The sequence below is a fragment of the Rhineura floridana genome, chromosome 2 (assembly GCF_030035675.1).
Source record: "Rhineura floridana isolate rRhiFlo1 chromosome 2, rRhiFlo1.hap2, whole genome shotgun sequence".
In the NCBI taxonomy this organism is placed as follows: domain Eukaryota; kingdom Metazoa; phylum Chordata; class Lepidosauria; order Squamata; family Rhineuridae; genus Rhineura; species Rhineura floridana.
The window spans coordinates 45,296,313-45,317,571 of NC_084481.1; the positions used below are offsets into that span (position 1 = coordinate 45,296,313).

Sequence of the window (21,259 nt, forward strand, 5' to 3'; positions counted from 1 at the left end):
TCCCTCTCCCCCCTCCTGGTAAGCAGCAGCAAGTCAGCTGCCAGGAGGTCAGGTAAGCGTCTCCACCTCACTACACCATCCACTACCAGATGCATAATAGGAAGCTGCAGCCGACCAGGAGAGATGAGAGAGCCAATATGATGTGTGTTTTCAATCATGCATTTGTCACATTCAAACTTAGGTATACACCTAAAAGCCCTAGTGTTTAATGTAGCACTAAGATCTTCAGGATTGGATTTTAGTTGTGCAAAGTCTCAAAAAGCTCCACAGAGGATGTTTGACAAATCTAAAATCAATGTTCAGCATACTCCTGTATTGTGTAGACAAAGATCAGTATTTTGAAAAGTACAAGGCATTTAAAATGTGTTTTCCTTACCTGGTCTTTGTTAAAAGTTATCATGCCTTGATAAGCAGCATCTGCAGAGGCAAATATGTGGGGTGGGTTTGAGGAACGCTTCACACCATGGTAAAGCTTGGAAAACTAAATGGGAAAAGATAAATGTCAAAGCACAGCATGTGTACCATGTCATTCAGAGTTTTGCCACCATCACCACCCCAGTTAAAAATTAAAAGGACCGACACTTCCCTCTCCTCAACTCCTGGTTATATTTTCATAGGATCATTGGAATCTGCCTTATTTAAGGTCAGATGATTCGTCCATCTAGCCCAGTATTGTCTATTCTGGCAACGAGTAGCTCTCCAGTTTCTCAGGCAGGGGCCTTTTCCCCATCATCTGATTCCTTTCTAAGTGGAGAAGGCAGAGATTGAACCTGTGGCTTTCTGTAAACAAATCGTATGCTGTTCCACTGAGCAATAGTCTCCCATGCTTTTGTTTTTCAGTGACTCTTAACATTTCTCAGCATAACTAAAACAAAAGGCCTGGGGGCAAACAGACTGCATGGCAGGGTAAGTACTAGGTGCAGCTGATCTTCAGGGCCATGAATGGTATGCAATGGTAGTCCTAGTCAGAGCAGACCCACTGAAGTTGATGGACATGAGTAAGGTTGTGGGCACACTAGTTGCTTCAAAAGGACCACCCACAGTAAAGTGTTGGGCCGATCACTGTCTCTGCCTGAGCTAACAGCAAAGCATTTCCATTGGCCCCACCTGGAAGACAAACAGGCTGATTTACCAATCAGCTGCAAAATCTGCCTGAAGAGGAATTAAAAAACAAACACTCGAGCTGATCCAACCAGGGTTTAGAGTAAAAAGAGGCAGAGTTTGACAAGCCTTGTATGCCCGTTTTCAAAAAAGAGAGGTAGAGATGAACTGAAACAGGCACAACAGTAAGTGTGTCTCTACCCTAGGTTAGGTTCATTAATTACAATGAGTCTACTCTAAGTAGGTCTTAGTTGAATACAACCCTTTATATTCTTTGTTTAAAACTGCATTCTTAGGTAGAACCCCTTTTGTTTTGTTTTTCTTTAATAAGAACAATAAAATGATGTGATTGTCCAATATTAACAAATATCTACAAAAACAATGGGTTGGGTATCCAATGGCAAAAATCACTTCTGCTTGTTCAAGAAGGGGTGCCAATTTTCACTGATCCCTCCTCTCCACTGTAGCCTCCCATGTTCCCTCTCCTCCCACCTGCTCTTGAGGCCTGGGAGACCTTTTAGAACATTATGGGATAAGGCACAAATGGTTGTCATAGGGGTGGGATTGATGAAAATTGGGTGCCTCGCCTTCCATGAATGGAAGTTCTTTATGCCGGCACAAAAGCACTACCTTGGATGCAATCTGAAGATTCTAGGCTCTCTCTTACCTGTGGAGAATATATGCTGAGATTCTGGAAGGGGTTTAAGGCTATTAAGATATCTCCAACATAAGTATAAATCTGTAAGTCTGCATAGCGTTTCTGCAACTGATGAATAATTGTCTCCTGAAAATATTACAAGTTTTACAGTTAAGCAGTATTTTTGCAGATAGGAAACTCATTTAAGTACATCAAATGCATGAAGCAATAAGCAAAAATCTCAAATGTTATTTGTCATTTATGTCAAATATTGACTTTGCCATATCAAACCATTGTTTTCATAGTCTCATATCTCTCCCCAAGATAAATCTGTAACTGCTGCCACGTTAAAAGCAATAAGCTTATCTATTAAGTTTCAGTTATTGTTTGGATCAGAGAAATAAGCTATACGGTAATGTCTAAGGATACACTGGGAATAGAAAGAGACAACAAAAATATATTTAACTTTCTAATTTTTTGTAAAAATTCCACACAATACCCATAATGTTAAGCTAAACTGCTTCCTATAAACACAAAATGTACAATGATTTTGCTTACAATTGTGGTGTTTTATCTTAGATTCAAATACAGCCAAAATGAAGCACTTTTACATGCCATTAATTTCAATCAATTGCCCATTGAAATCAATTTACACATAAAATGTTGTAAACTTTGACAGGATTGAGTCCCTAATAAAATGGTAAAACTAGACAAAGCTAACAAATCTAATTTTCTGTTATGCTTGTGTGTCAATTTTTATTAGATATATAATCCTATCCTCAATGTAATAAAAAGATCACAAATTCTGAAAATAAAGTCATTGCACAAACTTTTATTATGTTAGGATGAATGAATACTTCTCTCTTATGAAAATACAGGTCCACATTACACGTATATGATGATAACACCCAACTCTGTTTCTGTTACGTGTGAATCAGGTAGGGCTATGTAGGTTCTGGATCAGTGCCTAGGCACAGTGGTGAGCTGGATGAGTACCAATAAACTGATGCTGAATCCTAGCAAGACAGAGGCCCTTTGGTTGGTCCCAGGTCTGGGAGTTAGGTATTTTGCCTGTTTGGGATGGGGTTGCACTCCCTCTGAAGGATCAGGCATATAGTCCAGCAGTGCTTCTGAATCTAGCCGTTCCTGAACAAGGACAGCCTTGCTGTAGTGACCCATGCACTGGTAACCTGAGAAGTGATTACTGTAATTCACGCTAGAGGGGGTTGTCCTTAATTTTGGTCTGGAAACTATAGCTAGTTATATGCCTGGCTGCAGTCATGTAATACCACTGTTAAAGGAACTATGTTGGCTGCAAATTAGCTACCAAGTCAAGTTTAAGGTTTTGGTATTAACTTATGAGGCCGTAGACAATTTGGGGCCAGGTTATCTGAGAGAATGCCTTCTCCCATACTGCCCTGCCTGGTTGCTAAGACTGTAGACAGAGGACTTCCTGGCTGTGTCATCTCCATCTGGCATCAACTGAGAGGGAGGTATTTTCTGTAGTGGCATCCACTCTCTGTAATGCATCCTCCCCAGAAAGAAGGCATGGACCAGCAAAGATGCTATCTCAGTGCATGCTGGAAACTTTTTTGTTTACTATGACTTTTGCTGGCTATTGATGCCAGCCATTATGGGATTTTAATAAGGACATTTTTACTGCCTGCCTGAGTGTTTATTTTAGTCTATTTTAATGATTTTGATTGTATTATATTTTATGAAACAGCTGCACACTTGCCTCATGATGCCTGCAAACAGGTGGTATACAAAAATTGTAATACTGTAACTAAATAACAAAATGAATAATCTAGCAATCCTTTACTGTAAGCAGTTGGGATGTTGAACAGCAGTTCTTTCCCACTAATCCAAACCGAGGAACTAACTCCCACAAGGGTACAGCCGTGGGGAGGGGGGCAAAAAGTGCGAGCAGGAACAGGAAAAGGATCCAGCTCTTCCCTGCTGCCTATACATGCTACACTTTCAGTTGCCTGCCTCGAGGTCTCCCATGCAAATCATGACTAGGCATCCTTGGCAGTGCTGTAGAACAAACACTCCTTGGCCATTTCACTGGGCCTAACAAACACACAAGTAAAAGACAGCTCATGGGTTCTGTCTGTCACAATCTACCATGACCAAGAAATAGAACTAATGGCAAAGCAATATGAAAGTAGGAGTGGGCTCATTTCTCAATGGCCTCTGCTCAGTTTCAGAAGACATAGTAAAGAGGCTGAAAAAGGTAAAAATGGGCAGCAGGAAGCTGAAACATGGGGTGTGGAGAAAGATACATTACAAATTTTAGGGAAGAGAAAAAAGGAAGGAAATTGTTCGTTCAAATAGTGGGGGTTAGACTACACTGTGTCACTGCCCTATAAATTGCCATCTATTTCCCTTACATATGTGAAAGATCACCAGAGCTAGAATAACCAAGTTTATATAAGTGGAAAATAATATGCATGGTTTGACTAAAGTTGCTATATGTTATATGCTTCTGATGCCTAAGCCCCCAATGGAAAAATAATTCTGAAATACACACAGCTTAATCTTGATGTTCAGAACTAAGCTCCTCATTGTAGCAACCACAAATAATAACGTAACCTACTGCCATCCATCATCTGGTTCTCCTGTATAACAGAACAATTTAAATGCTCAGAATATAAATGAACCTATGATAGGAGATCATAATCATATGACACAATTTCTTGTTATGCCAGAACTATGAACAATTAACTTGGTGGCATGGTGATATTATTAGAAATACGAATGCCTTGAAGGCAAGAGCAGGCAATAAGATCACACTGAGTACGGAGAATTCATTAACTTATACCTTACCTCATCCAGGACTTCAAGGTTTACCAGATCATCATCTGGAGAATATTTGTCAGATGCATCAACACGATATGGTCGTTGAGTGTGAATTCGCTCATGCCTGTAAGAGAGTCAAGAGTATCTGTGAGAAAACTCCCTTTTCAATCAGGCATCTGACCATAGGCAATAACAAATCAGCTTGTGGTTGGCCTTGCTTAAGAATAAATCTACAATGTATGAAGGTCCAAGCAGAAATACAGTGAGAATAATAAAGACCCACAATATACAAAAGATTTTGTATTGAACTCAGTCATAATAATATAAAGATACAAAATGCAATGAAGTCTCGGAGGAGAGTTTGAAAGATATTCTTATTTAAAATTCTTTATTGGGTGTATTTTATTTTAAAATACAAGGGTTTATTATTGGGTATATTATATTTTAAAATACAGGGGTGTATTTTATCACCCTGTTTGTTTAATCTATATGCAGAACATATCATATGGAAAGCAGGATTGGACCAATATGAAGGAGGTGTAAAAACTGGAGGGAGATATGTCAATAATTTAAGATATGCAGACAATACCATACTACTAGCAGAAACCAGTAATGATTTCAAACAAATGCTGATGAAAGTTAAAGAGGAAAGCACAAAAGCAGGACTACAGGTGAATGTCAAAAAAACCAAAGTAATGACAACAGAAGATTTATGTAACTTTAAAGTCAACAATGAGGACGTTGAAAGTGTCAAGGATTATCAATACCTCAGCACAGTCATTAACTAAAATGGAGACTATAGTCAAGAAATCATAGAATCATAGAATAGTAGAGTTGGAAGGGGCCTATAAGGCCATCGAGTCCAACCCCCTACTCAATGCAGGAATCCAAATCAAAGCATTCCTGACAGATGGCTGTCCAGCTGCCTCTTGAATGCCTCCAGTAATGGACAGCCCACTACCTCTCTAGGTAATTGGTTCCATTGTCATACGGCTCTAACAGTTAGGATGTTTTTCCTGATGTTCAGTTGAAATCTGGCTTCCGTGTCCAGCACTCTGGGACGATCAAGAAGAGATCCCGGCCCTCCTGTGTGTGACAACTTTTCATGTACTTGAAGAGTGCTATCATATCTCGCCTCAGTCTTCTCTTCTCAAGGCTAAACATGCCCAGTTCTTTCAGTCTCTCCTTTAGGGCTTTGTTTCCAGTCCCCTGATCATCCTTGTTGCAATCCTCTGAACGTGTTCCAGTTTGTCTGCATCCTTCTTGAAGTGCAGAGACCAGAACTGGACGCAGTATTCAAGATGAGGCCAAACCAGTGCTGAATAGAGGGGACTAATATTTCATGCGATTTGGAAACAATGAATAAGAATTCATTGTCAGTCTCTTTAAATAAACCTAAGCACTGTATATGATTTATCGTCTTCAGCATTCATTATTGTGGTAGTAGAGCATTTGGAGGGAGTTGCACTTCTGAGCCCTGATTCTCCACTTCTCTGCCCTAGGGCCAATCTGAGGTAAGAGGCTAGACCAGATCAGGCACAGGAGAGGCTATTTCAGCAGCCAACAGGCCTCTTTGCTCATAGAAATAGGCAGCTTGGTGGCATCAGAGAGTAAACTTTTTCCCAGGTTGCCCTCCCCCCATGTCATTAGCATAAATGGCATTGTCTCTGTTGTCTTTTCAGAGCCTACTTGAAGACCTTCCTCTTTCAACAAGCTTTTTTCAAGTGGAGACTTAAAAAGAGACTCTGGGATGAAGGGCGGGATAGACATTTAATTAATTAATAACAACAATAACAAAAATAAGGAACATAGGAAGCTGCCTTATAGCATCAGCCCTACAGTCCCTTCTAATTTCAACCAATCCCTCTCTCTGTCCTGTTGGCACTTCAGAGACATAAGAACATAAGAACATAAGAAGAGCCTGATGGATCAGGCCAGTGGCCCATCTAGTCCAGCATCCTGTTCTCACAGTGGCCAACCAGGTGCCTGGGGGAAGCCCGCAAGCAGGTGCAAGAACACTCTCCCCTCCTGAGGCTTCCGGCAACTGGTTTTCAGAAGCATACTGCCTCTGACTAAGGGTGGCAGAGCACAGCCATCACGGCTAGTAGCCATTGATAGCCCTGTCCTCCATGAATTTGTCTAATCTTCTTTTAAAGCCATCCAAGCTGGTGGCCATTACTGCATCTTGTGGGAGCAAATTCCATAGTTTAACTATGCGCTGAGTAAAGAAGTACTTCATTTTGTCTGTCCTGAATCTTCCAACATTCAGCTTCTTTGAATATCCATGAGTTATAGTATTATGAGAGAGGGAGAAGAACTTTTCTCTATCCACTTTCTCAATGCCATGCATAATTTTATACACTTCTATCATGTCTCCTCTGACCCACCTTTTCTCTAAACTAAAAAGCCCCAAATGCTGCAACCTTTCCTCATAAGGGAGTCGCTCCATCCCCTTGATCATTGTGGTTGCCCTCTTCTGAACCTTTTCCAACTCTATAATATCCTTTTTGAGATGAGGCGACCAGAACTGTACACAGTATTCCAAATGCGGCCGCACCATAGATTTATACAACGGCATTATGATATCGGCTGTTTTATTTTCAATACCTTTCCTTTTTTTTATCATTAATTTTATTCAAATTTTCAAACAAAACAAAACAAAAAAGAAACAAATTAAACAATAAAATAAAATGTTGACTTCCGATTTGTCGCAGATCAGTTATAGGTCTATGATATATGACAAACCTGTCTCTTAATATATTACAAAATCACTTTCCTCCAGTAGTTATCTTAATTAATCATCAAATCTCATTAACATCACTTTATTCTTTCCGCAAAAAGTCAAAGAGAGGTTTCCACTCCTTGAGAAATATATCCCTCGATTTTTCTTCAAATAAACATGTCAATTAATCCATCTCATCAAGTCTACTAGGACCAGTAATTTCAATAGCCATTTTTCCATTATCAGTATTAATTCCATCTTCCAACTTCCATCCTTGCACCCATAATAATCTTGCTGTCATAGTCATATAGTAAGAGTCTAATGGGAATTTCCTTCATCACAAATATTTCCTTGCCATCAATTCTGAATGTGTTGCTGAAATATTGTTGTAAAGTCATATCTCTAATCCTCTTTTTTACGAAATGCACTAGCACATCTCTTGAGAGTTTTTCCATTGTCACATATCTGGAATTAATTCTATAAATTTTCTCTATTTCAAGTTCCATCAAATCATTCCAGTCCAGAAATTCCATCGAAACATTGATAGCTTTATCTCTGATATCTTCATCAATTTCTCCAAGGACAACGCCGAATTCCAAACAGTAATCTTTATCTCCAGGATCCACAAACTCCAAATATTTTTCCAGTTCCACACTTGATATATCTGTTCCAATCTCCAGGACTTGCATCCTCCCTTCAATTTTTGCCATAAAGTCCAGATCTTTTTCCAATTCCACATTTGATATATCTGATCCAATCTCCAGAATTTGCTCCTTCCCTTTAATTTCTTTTTCATATTCTATTGCTTGTCCATCTGCTTCTTTTCTCATATAATCCTTTATTTCTTTCAACTCCTGTTTCACTTTACCAAATTCAGTTGCCATCTCTTGTCTACTCTGTCCCAGTTCTTGTTTCGTTATCTTAATCTCATCCATTATCTTCTGAAACATATCCAGAGGGGAAAACCCTTCCAGGGGTACATCCAGGGTCTCTGCCACTTCTTTGATTGTCATTCTTAAAGCCGAAAAAAAAACCCTTCAAATTTCCAATATAGCCACAATTCCCAAGCAAAGAGTAATTTGCTTCTCTTTCCAGCAATAAGGGAGTTAATATTCCAGGCCTGTTGACATCTGGCCAGCACAGTTCTTATCTCCCGCACGTCCAAGAATGCAAAACAAATTTGGTTCACAGCGCCGAACAATTAGTAACATACATGAACAGCAGATTCATCTAAAGAAAGTAGTCCAAGAAAAAGTAGTCCCAGACATATATCAATCAAATAATCATCTAAATCAGATTTTCTCTTCGGGTAAGTTGCCCCTCATCCGTTTTAATCTTTATAGTTTCCAAATTCAGGCCTGCTTTTTGCCATAAAAAATAAGATAAGCTTTTTAAATTTTCTTTCCTCCTCCTTAATTCCTTGTATAAAAGAGAGAAGCGTAACTCACCCAGGTATCTCGATTGCTGATTCCCAAACAAATCTCTTTTACTGTAATAATTTAAGCCAAATGATAAGATTAGACAGAAGAAAGCTCGCCCGTTGTGGATCATTTAAAAGAAAAAACGTCTCGCTTTTTTTCAGCCCAGCTTGCTGGAAGTCCTAACTCCGTCCTCGGCTGCTAGGTATGCCTTCCTTTCCCAGGGAATTCCTGATCAATTCCAGCCACCGACAGCCCAACGAAGTTTCTGTGGATAATCTATTCGGTTCACCCTTGCCTGGGAGAACATTTACACCAGTCAAAGTTCCCTTTTGACTGATTTTAAACTGAAAAAAGCTTCCTCTGAGACAGAGCTCATCTCAGAGGCAGCCACAAGCGGAGCAATCTTCCGGGAAGTCATTTTCAATACCTTTCCTAATTATCGCTAGCATGGAATTTGCCTTTTTCACAGCTGCCGCACACTGGGTTGACATTTTCATCGTGCTGTCCACTACAACCCCGAGGTATCTCTCCTGGTCGGTCACCGCCAGTTCAGACCCCATGAGCGTATATATGAAATTCAGATTTTTTGCTCCAATATGCATAATTTTACACTTGTTTATATTGAATTGCATTTGCCATTTTTCCGCCCATTCACTCAGTTTGGAGAGAACTTTTTGGAGCTCTTCGCAATCCCTTTTTGTTTTAACAACCCTGAACAATTTAGTGTCGTCAGCAAACTTGGCCACTTCACTGCTCACTCCTAATTCTAGGTCATTAATGAACAAGTTGAAAAGTACAGGTCCCAATACCGATCCTTGAGGGACTCCACTTTCTACAGCCCTCCATTGGGAGAACTGTCCGTTTATTCCTACTCTCTGCTTTCTGCTTCTTAACCAATTCCTTATCCACAAGAGGACCTCTCCTCTTATTCCATGATTGCTAAGCTTCCTCAGAAGTCTTTGGTGAGGTACCTTGTCAAACGCTTTTTGAAAGTCTAAGTACACTATGTCCACTGGATCACCTCTATCTATATGCTTGTTGACACTCTCAAAGAATTCTAATAGGTTACTGAGACAGGACTTTCCCTTGCAGAAGCCATGCTGGCTCTGCTTCAGCAAGGCTTGTTCTTCTATGTGCTTAGTTAATCTAGCTTTAATAATACTTTCTACCAGTTTTCCAGGGACAGAAGTTAAGCTAACTGGCCTGTAATTTCCGGGATCCCCTCTAGATCCCTTTTTGAATATTGGCGTTACATTTGCCACTTTCCAGTCCTCAGGCACGGAGGAGGACCCGAGGGACAAGTTACATATTTTAGTTAGCAGATCAGCAATTTCACCTTTGAGTTCTTTGAGAATTCTCGGGTGTATGCCATCTGGGCCCGGTGATTTCTCAGTTTTTATATTGTCCATTAAGCCTAGAACTTCCTCTCTCGTTACCACTCTGGTATTCAGAGGAACACTGCCTCCGACAGTGGAGGTAAAACACAGTCACTGTGGCTAGTAGCTATAGACATCCTCATCCTCCATGAATTTGTCTAATCCACTAAAGCCATCTAACCTTCTCTAACAGCAGATTCCACCATTTAACTGTGTGACGAAGTACTTTCTCTTGTCTGTGCTGATGTTGATGGGTATGCCAGTAGGTTAAGTAGTGCTTTTCAGCCTGATTGGGCTCCTGTCATTTTCTTCCAGGTTCCAGCTACTGAGTGGAACTTTTCATTCAGTCTAGTTAGCTTGCAATAAAGTAAGGTTGTGTTCAAAGGCCTGACTATTTATTGTCTTCTCCCTGAATCCCAACACAACACCTGAATCTGCCAACATTCCGCTTCATTGGATATCCCCAAGTTCTAATATTATGTGAGAGGGAGAAAAACTTTTCTCTCTCCTCTTCTCCACATCATGCATCATTTGATATACTTCTGTCATATCTCCTACTACTTGCCTTTTCTCTAAACTAAAAAGCCCCACATTTGCAACCTTTCTTCATATGGGAGTTGCTCCATCCCCTTGAACATTTTGGTTGCCCTTTTCTGAACACCCCTATACTCCACACATATTTTTTAAATGAAGAACAATTGCTTTGCTTGCACAATTTATTATGGAAATAGGAATATGCACATAGTTATTTATCGGATTTCTGGTCTGCCCCTCAAACCAGGCTCAGACAGGTGATATAGTACAATGAAAACAAACAGAACGGAGGAAAGCAAAATGTTACAAATATTTAAACTCTGCTCCTTCCTGTACCATCCTATGCCAGGTCAGTTGAAATAGAAAAGTCTTACATTGTTTCCAGAAGATGTTTAGACATATGTCAAGTTTCCAGGGGAAAAATTCAACAGCTGAAGTATACTCACTGAGAATAACTCTCAAGATGCCTTTGCAATCATAACTTGGTGAATGGATGGTTTACAAGAGTTGTGTTTGCATTGGTACATTATATTTACAGCCTTTTTATACTAAGTAATTTCTAATTGCTGAGTTGGCTTGCAAATGAACAACTTTTCTGAATAAATATAAAACCTCCACTATGTTTTTCCCCTTGGGCAGTGGGAAATGTCAGTTTTATTATTGAAGACTTTTAAAAAAACACCCCTAAAAACAATTGCTGCTAAGCAAACTTCTTAGTCAAATATGAGGAGAAACAAGATCTTAATTGCACTTATACTTTTGTGCTGCTCTCAGGAGGACAATATTGAAGCATAATACCAATTTAGCTTCAAATTCGTCTGCTGGCCTTATCAGTTTTCAACCTGTAGTCTGGGCCCTGCTAGGACTAAGCAACCAACAAATTCAGCAAACATCAGAGTAGCCATGTTGGGCCAAAATGGAAGACAATAATGATAAAGTTCAACTTTCGGTCACTTGTACAAGCTGATTCACTATTGCTGAATCACAGTGACACTCATGTGAGATAGTGGCATCTTGGGTGGTGTGAAAAGATTAAATAAAACATCATAACTGAGAACATGTTAAAGAGAATAGCAATGGGCACAGGGCCAGCAGCGCACTTCAGGGCTGGCAACACAACCACAAACACACCCACCCACACCCAATGCAGCTACACTTTTAATTTTTCTTCTGCCACTGCTGCTGTGAAAGCACCAGCAAAACCATTTACCACTCTCCTTTCCTGGGTAGTGTTTTAGCAGTGGGTAGCACAGTGCTACTTTTGAATGGGACCCAAGCTCGGCACCCAACCCATCCACAGTGGCTGGGCACTATTTTAACTTAAAATGCAATGCCCTGGCCCATAGATCTATGAAACCTATAGGAATATAGATCTAAGAGCCAGGGCACTGCATTTCAATATCAACCATTAAATTCCTAAGGAAAGGAATGTTCTTATATTTGATCTAAATGTTAATAATGAAGAAGAAAAACACACCTCATCAGGCAGGGCATTCCATAAAGGGGGAATCACTACGGAGAAGGCTCTGTTGTGAGTCAATACCAGTCAGGTATTGACTTCCCCTGCTAATCATAAAGTCCAAGATGGCTGATATTGGGGGAAGCAACATTTTAGGTATTTGAGTCCCAATCCATTTAGGGGTTTGTACCCTAATATTAACACCTTGAACCGGGCAGCTAGTGTAGTGCCTTCAGGATTGGTGACACATGAACCCAACAAGCTGCCCCACTAACCAATCTGCAGCCATATTCTACGCTAGTTGCAGCTTCTGGATGATCTTCAAGGATAGTCCCAAATAGAGCATATTTGTTTATTTATTTATTAAATTTGTATCCCACCCTTTCTCCTAGAAGGAGCAGAGGTCTAGGTTGGAGATGACTAGAGCATGGATTACTGAGGCCATACTATCCTGATGCAAGAATGACCCAGAACACCTGTTAGCCCTGTTATGTCTGAAGAGGAAATCTCTACCTATATAGGAGGCACAGGCCAAATATGCTGGCCATGCCTCCAATATTCCCACCCACATCAGTGATGCTCTCTCTGTTCTTGAATTTCATGAGAAGGTCTGAAGGGGGATTTCACCCTCATTTGCTTGAACATGGGCAGAACTTTCTGTGCAATCATGGATCCTGGAAAAGGGCTATACCTGTTGTGAAAATGGACCTGTGGTACACATGCATGCATGGGTGGGATTACCAGATGACAACCTGAAGAATGACTGTATATACATCATTGCTGTGAAAGGCTATGACTAAGTTGGAAGGAGGACAACTGTAAAAAATAGAAGAGCCTAGTTTGCCTCCATTCAAGGTCAGCCTTCATTCAGTGGAATCTAGAGCAAGGATGTGAGATTTGTGGCCCTCCAGATGTTGCTGGACTACAGCTCCCATCATCTTGGAATATTGGCCATGGTGGCTAGGGCTGGTTCAAATACATGTTTGTCAAATGTGTGGCTTCAACTGCCTATGAAGACTGCTGTTGTGTCTATTCCATGTTATGTCTCTAGGGGGGGTTCTGCTCTCTCTTCAAGTAGGTAAGCAAGCAATTCTATCCAATAAAGATGCAGTAACTACAGTGCTGTGACCAGTGCTATGTCCAGGAGTGGTGACACAGGGCTTTAATGGGAGCAAACCAGGCTCTTTCAATCTCTATGGCAAATCTCTTTCAAGACAGGATTTAGAGGCTGGTGATCTAGGCAACTGTCTAGGGTACTGACTTGGGGAGGTGCCAGAGTCAAGGTGGAACTCTCACAAACTATGTACTGAATGATCCACCCATCAGATGAAACATATACTATCAACAGTTTGTATGGCATGAATGAATACAGCTTCATTAACGCTAGCATGCAAATTTACTGTCTCATCATCAGTAGCGGCACATGTGGTGCAGCAGAACTTCCCTCCAGGCACTGGCATTACTGCTGCTTATCTAGATGTGACTGGGGTGGGGCAAGGCCAAGATCATGCAGTTGAATGGGTAGGACTGCTGCCACCAACCCACTACTGTGCCTTATGTGACAAGGATGGATAATGTATTGGATTCGGACTGCAGGAAGCATGGCACGCTGGCTCGTCTGGCCATTGAGACCCGTATTGACTTCATCTATTACAAGTCCAAGGCCTGCATTCTCTGTTCTGTCAAAACTGAGAACTCAGTTGCTGCCCAATCCACCGTGGATAGCCTGCCCTGGACTCCTACTGCCACCCTGGGCTCCTACTGGGAGGAAGGGCAGGATAAAAAAAATCAAATAAATAAATAAATACATCATATGGCTACAGCCCTGGATCTGCCTGGGTGAATCTGGAGCAAGGAGGCACCAAGTTGGTGAAGGACCTCAACCCTGACAACTGGATGTTAGCAGCAGATGTGCAGGGACAGTGAATTCCTAGCTTTCCTGGATCAGGAGGAGCCCCCATCCGCATGCTTTCCTATGACCTGATGGCCCCAGACACTTTTCTTGCTCACAGCTGCCCACCTGCTTTTGGTGGCCCTACAACAGCACCACTCCAAGCTCCAGCACATTTTTGCCAGCCATGTTCAGCCAGGACAATGGGTCTACATGCTGGGCAAAGGGGGCCAGACACTGTTACAAGCCAAGGTGTACTGTGTGTTCCTCCAGGCTTATATCCCTCTTACCGCTGAGGGCACTATCCTCATCAGTCCAGTGTGGCATTGCGTTATGCTGTCATTGAGAAGCATAGCTGGGCCAGTGGGCATCTGCCCCTTTCCAAGTCACTCATGCTGTCCTGGTGACGCTGTATTGCAGCAGCCTCTCCTCCCCTGTCCTTTTCCCAGCTGCTGCACAAATGACACCCCAGCTGGAGTCCACTGGTATTCCCATTTCCTCTACCACACTGGCTGCTGGGTATTGGATTCTGAGATGACAGACCCTGTGGGGATGGCAAGCTGAGGGGGGTGGCTCTCCACACCCTTGCTCATCATAAGAGCAAAGAATTCTCTTGTGCGAACTTCTTCATGTCATGAGCTGCTTCGAGCATTGTTTACTGTGGGAACGTGGCATAGAAAGAAATGATGATGATGCAAATTGTGCATCACAATCACGCAACGGGCTAAAAGTGCCATAAAACATAAGGTATTAAAATGTGGTGGGGACACTGTTTGGTCTAAGACTGCTCCTGGCTGGCAGTGGCTCCCCAGGGTTCCTGACAAGAGACATTCCCAGCCCTACCTGGGGATTGAAACCGGGGCCTTCTGCAGGCAGAACAGACCAAAAGGTCTCAGGTTCAACCCCGGCATCTCCAGGTAGGGATGGGAATGTCTCTTGTCTGTGAACCCTGGAGAGCCACTGCCAGTCAGAGCAGACAATACTGAGTTATGTGGACCAGCATGAGACAGCTTCCTCTGTTCCTCTGTTAGTTTCCCTTCCCCATATATTTGTCATCAGTGGTGGCAACAGCATAGTGTAGCCTGGACCAGCACCTCTACAGCAAATGCAAAAAGAAAGGAAAAAGAGCATTCTTAAAAGGTATGCTCTTTCTCTTGTAGCTTAATATTCCTAGCTTGGTGGTCTTGACCTGCCAGCAGCCAATAAACCAGAAAAAGAAGTATAATGTATGCAGGAAGAACAGGACAACAGAGCCAGTCTAAGCACAAAGCAGTTGTTTTGGGCAGCAAATTCCAATGGGGAATTATTTTCTTGCCTGCAATCATTATCTCTATGTATCATTTTAAAAATGAGTTCCAGGGCAGAGTGCAGGAATTAGAGACTGTGGTAGCCCAGGTTGTTTCCAGCTTCATCACCAGAGAAAAGGGAGACAATCAAACCAGCCAAGCCAACCACTTTTCCTTGTTAACTTTACCACTGCCACCAAGTGGATATCACTATTTTTCTCTGCTTGCCACCACATGAAAATGAAATGGACTGCCTTCAAGTCGATCCCGACTTATGGCTACCCTATGAGGCTAGTCCTCCCCAGCTGGCTAGGGCCTGCTCAGCTTGCCACAGCTGCACAAGCCAGCCCCTTCCTTGTCCACAACTTCCAGCTGGGGGGCATCTGGGCTCCTTACGACTATGTAGCTTGCCCACGGCTGCACAGGTGGCAGGGCACATCACCCCTGAGCCACTCCCTGTGGGGTGATCTTTAGCTGGCCCTTGACACACAGGAGACACGAGCAGGGATTTGAACTCACAGACTCTGGACTCCCAGCCAGGCTCTCCTCCCCACTGTGCTATACCAGCTGTTGCCACTAGATAACAGCATAACAGTCCTGGCCCAACCTCCTCTGAATACTGGGTAGAGTAGTATGACACTTAAGTATGGGGTGAATAACAAGGTCTCAGACCAAATTTTTTGAAAACAAGTTATACTTTTACTTAAGGATTTGGTAAGACAACAAGGTAAACTTTTGATCCTCCTGTGAATAACTCCTTGGGTGCTGGGATATAGATATAGATATTCCCAACTAATTATACATTTCCTAAAGGCAAAACTAATTTTTGCCTTAAAGCTATTAGCATCATACATCTCATTTTCCTTCTACCAACACTGTCTGTTTCCCATGAAGAATTCCCAAAGAATTGCTTCTGTTTAAAAGAAGCATAGAAATAATCTGATCCACAACCTTCCTTTCACTGAAAAACAGAGACGGAATTGCAACACTGAACAAGGCAAATCTTCAGGACAATGGGAACAGATCTGACCAGACCTCGTGACCTCAATTGCAGCAGCAGTACCAAACTTCCAGTATAGTTCAAATTCTAATTCAGGACAATCATGGCAGAGAGTTCTGCTTTTGAGTATATTTCACAAGTGCCATAATGACAACAGTGGCACAACCTTAATTGCAACATCACACATCCTATGATTACAATAAGACTTTGTGTAATCATTAGCCTTTGCAATGTAATCAGCCTGCAAAATGGTAGCTTTCTTGCCCAAGGTAGATTTTCAGGTTTGCAGTCTTTCCCCTTGTATTCATCCAGACAATGTCTAGAAGCTGCATTTTAAAACAAATTTTGCATGCGTGTCATTTTATAATCCAAGAGCTATTCTTGGCTTTTGCCTGGTGTTATATGTATGAAGGAAATTACAACCTGGGCACAAGCTGGTTTCTTGCAGCTAATAGCTATCAAACAGGAATTGGAACTGACAGAATATGTGGCTCTAGTTGCAGGACCTCCCTGCTCGAGACAGAATACTGCTCTAAAATATGCTATTTAATGAGAGACAGCCTAGAGAGACAGCATGGACCAGCAGGCAATACTAGTTATTGTTCTAGAGAGTCAGAACTTGGCTTGGCTAAAATTGAATTTTATTTGTAAGCCACCTTGGTTGGCTTTATATCCTGAAGAGCAGGATAGAAATAATTGTAATAAATAATAATACTGATGATGTGGCCAGAGACCACAACACCCATCAGCCCAAGTCAGCATAGCCGATGGTCAGGAGATGATAGGATTGGTAGTCCAAAACTTCTGGAGGGCACCAGATCAGGGAAGTCTGAACTACATGGTAGCTTCAAAAAGCTTTGAGACGTTTTAGCATATGTTTCTTCATATAAGGATCTTAAATGAAAATCTTGTTGGATCTTTCCAACAGGGATCAGAATAAATTGATATCAGTTATTCAAATAACTTAGGAAGTGTTCACACATAGATCTTTTTCCCTGCCCCAAAATGTTGCTTGCTTGCATTTGAGACTGTGTCAATGTGTCAACAACATGGCCTGGGGCCTGTGACAAATGCAGTCTTAGACTGCATAATTGCAGCAGCATCTGAAATCTCTGCGAACAGCCCTCATGTACTTACATGTATCATGTTTCAACCTAGGCCTGTTTGACTCAAACATGGCCAGCAGAATTGTGTGATGTATATACTGATGGACTCTATCCATTTCTCACTACAAATGGTAGTTTACTCTTTCCTTTTTTGCACACTTTTGTAATCTCCCATTGCCATGCTATTTTTGTATGTGTAAGGAATTGCTACATGTTTCAGTGCTCCATCTGCAGTCTGAAGTAGCATAGGCCAAGCACAAATACATTATGTGGAGTTGGCTCTGGATCTAAAGCCATGCCAGCTCTGTACTATGGGCCAAAATGTTCTTTGGATAGCACATACATGACGAACCATTCTCAGCCCTGCCCCATAATGACTTCACAGCACAGTCATGGAATAGATCTTCAGCCTCCAATTCATCTATCAGATTTCTAATTAAGGACAGTGTCTTAAACTAATTCTGTGTGAGAGGAACGAGATCAAAGGTACAGTCAGAGCAGGATTTTGGAGCAGAAATCTAGGATGCAACTCAGCAGAATGAGCAAGAGGCCACCAAAAGCAGCAGGGCAGACTTACCACATTATGAAGTAGGAAGCAATACTCATTTCCATCTAAGGAAGGGAGGCATAAGACTATTAAGTCCAGAGTACCTATCTGCACTTTTGAACAAGATTCACCAGTCATAATTCATAGAATAATATGGTACTCAGCCACAGAGCATGGCACTCAGTTATACCAAAATATTTTGTTCCTAATTCTTATTTGGTCAAAATAAAAATTGACAGAGATTCCACACTGATGAAAATAGCTTAAAAACTGGTTTTACATATATATATTCAATCTCTGACCTATTCTATCTATGCAGCAGATGAGATGAGAAGGAGGGTTCAAGAGTTCTAAGGTGATAGCATGGACTATACCACTTTATGCTGCAGAGAAAATGACTTGTGTAACTTCAGACTGCAGGGACTGGATATAATTAAATGCTCCCCCTTGTAAAAACAACAACAAAACGTTTTGTGTAAAAATCTAGCACTTCAAGGATAAAAGGTTCCAGCCCAGCACTTTCCTTGTTGGGCTAGTTTGCAAAACGTTTTTCGCTTAGGAGAGCATATTTGTCTTCTGTGTCTCCACATGAAGTTTGGAAGTGACAGCAAAATATTCATTAACTTTGTAACCCAAACTGTTAAAATAGAAACTTCCACAGTGCTATACCCAATAACCATCAAGAATTGGTTTTGTGTTAGTTTTTCTGTAATAACAATAATAAAATCTTAGGGGAGCATCCGAAAACATTATTCTCCTACCCCAGGACAATCCTTATTCTGTTGATGTATAGGCCAGGCCTCTTACAGTGAACAAACTGAACAAACCCATAAGTGTACAATGTCAGAGAGATTGTGAAATAAGAAATATTGTTAGTGCATTCAGAAACTTTCATTTTCTCTGTCTGTGGGTGGTTTCACACAACTATGTTTTTCATTAGTGAGTGGCACAGTAGCACGAGCCAAGTTTTCACTCTGTATTTGTTTATTTATTTTTTTAAATCTGTCATAAACAGCAGCCATCAGCAAGGAGAGAATTCATACACATGCTTAAACAAAGGGACAGAGAAAAAGAGCGGCTAGGTTTCTGAAGCAAGTTTGACCAATTTAGACCCTTGCTTTAGAAGTGTGTAGTATAATTCCTGTTGCCATGAAATTAGGAAAGTCATGCTCACCTTGAAACTGCATCTATTACCTTGTTTTTAAAGTGCTTTTAAAAAAGGTTTTGGTTTAAATAGCACATTTGCCGTGTCTGGATATGCACATCCATTTTTATGACTTATGAATCATGACATTTAATTTTCTTCATCAACATTAGCAGATATTTATTTACAATAATGTTTTACAGCATATCCAACACTAGATAAATTTCATATTACAAAATGATTGCACAGCAGAAGAAGAGTCTTCATTTGCATTTAAATTTACTTTGAAAACAGTGAAATCCTGCCACCCTCTGGACAGTCACAAAACCAAAAGATGTTTCCTGCAGCTTAGCCCCAGATTGAACTGGAGAAGAAGGCTTTCCTGATTAATATTAAGTGCCAAGCTTTATATCAATAATGGTTGGTAATATTAAGCATAGACAAAGCAGTCAGAATCATCTTTGGAAACAATGGCCAACCAAAACAGGAGGCCCTTACAGCCTTGTGTCCTTAATATTCCACCACTATTATTTTATTATTCACATTTCAAATTTTCTTCAAACACAACCTGAAAAACCACAAAATATAAGCATGTTTCCTGTTAAAAATCCATTTATTGATTAATGAACACTTGATTGCAATTGCTAGTCTTAGGAGTAAATCCAGGAAACTACCAGAAAGTGAAGCTTCCATTATGATTGAATGCATTTAAAAGACATGAATGAGAATGTTATTTTCCCCTGTCTTGAAGCTCTCCGTTTATATGGAATGTTGTATTACTGCACATAAAGGTCCATAATAATTAAAGCTGTAGTTATGGACAACCTATCATGCACAATAACTGATGACTCCAGATAGGGCAGCACCACCACCCCCAATGTTCATTTTGATGCTTCTAGCCAATTCATTGTAGCTTGGGTGAGCATCATGGATGGAAGTGCCCATCATGATGTACCTCCACATCAGGTTTGCACACTTATCTCTCTTGCTGGACTGAGGCAAAAATCTTTAATTTATTCTATGACATCTGTCAGCAATAAATGTCTCACTGTTTAAAGTCCTACATTTCTGGAGCTTCGTAGTATGTGGGACGCTATAACAAAATTGTATAGTACCTTGTCTTGGCAACAGAGCCTAACTGTTGTTGTGCTTGAATGAGATCAGCCAGCTGTTTTTGGAGTGCCATGTCTTTACCATGGACCTGTCTTATGAAGGGATGTTCTAAAAGGTGAGTGACAGATGGACGTTTTTCAAAGTCCTTAATTAGGCACCTGCAAAATACAAAAATCAGGTTACTTATACATGGATGGATATACATTCAGTTCTGTTACAAATTACTCTCGTCTACTTTAATATCCACTGTTGATTTTTGCAATTTCTCTACTGCCTTAAAGGTTTTGTTTTTTTTAATGTTGTTGCACACCACCCTGATGTTGCTGTACACCACCCTGATGTTTTCCGAGAGGGTTGTACTCTTATAAATAAATAAATAAAATGTTGCTTTTGGCTACAGACTTTATAATGGATTAAATATTTGGTTGTCTTATACATGGGAATAAGCATCTCAACAGTGTCACTGAAATTAGTATATCACTATATATAAAAGTACAAAATCTGAATAAAATATTGGCTAATTTCCAACATTCCACAAGCAGAAGTCTGCGTGTGCATCCAGAGTAGATTTGAGGTTATGTGAGAAGCTGCATCAGGGAGGACAGGTGGAGGGAGTCCTGCTTATGGAAATCTGTTCCACCCAGAGGAGGGGACACAAATGGATATCATCCATACAATGTAACAGTTTAGGGAGCAATCTAAACCCAAGATCCGCCAGAATGAGCGGAGTTTGGAATAGGTGGGTCTCTAGGTAAGCCTGGCCTCATCCAGGCTTAGCTGGAGATATGGCAGCCTAAGTCCTCCATCCCGGTTCAGCCAGTTTAGCTGAAGTTGGCTGAGCCCAGGCCAGCATAAGTCCCAAAAAAGGGACATTTCAGAGGAGTGGTGGGGCAGGATTGGGCAGAGGGAGACTTACTTCTATTCCCAACTCTCAGTCAAGTGACATAGCAACCCAGGTGAAGTTATACTGGCAAAAAGGATGGTGTAAGTCAAACAAGGCTTGTTTTCCCTCTGCCAGGCTGGGGCTGGCTCAGCCAGCAGTTGTCCTGCTCCTGAACAGAGTTTGGAATAGGGGTAAATTACACTGTCATAATTTACCCTGGTGTAAATTATGCTGACT

At 41.1% G+C, this 21,259-nt stretch overlaps 1 protein-coding gene across 1 annotated transcript in view; it reads right to left on the bottom strand.

Moving 5' to 3' along the window:
• MYO3B (myosin IIIB) overlaps positions 1 to 21,259 on the bottom strand; it is a 357,902-nt gene that overhangs the window by 215,299 nt on the left and 121,344 nt on the right. Inside the window, exons 8-11 of the mRNA XM_061608529.1 lie at positions 20,142 to 20,297; positions 4,568 to 4,664; positions 1,769 to 1,885; positions 377 to 481 (exon numbers count right to left, since the gene is read on the bottom strand). Coding sequence (XP_061464513.1) covers positions 377 to 481; positions 1,769 to 1,885; positions 4,568 to 4,664; positions 20,142 to 20,297 — 475 coding nt within the window. The remainder of the gene's footprint in view (positions 1 to 376; positions 482 to 1,768; positions 1,886 to 4,567; positions 4,665 to 20,141; positions 20,298 to 21,259) is intronic.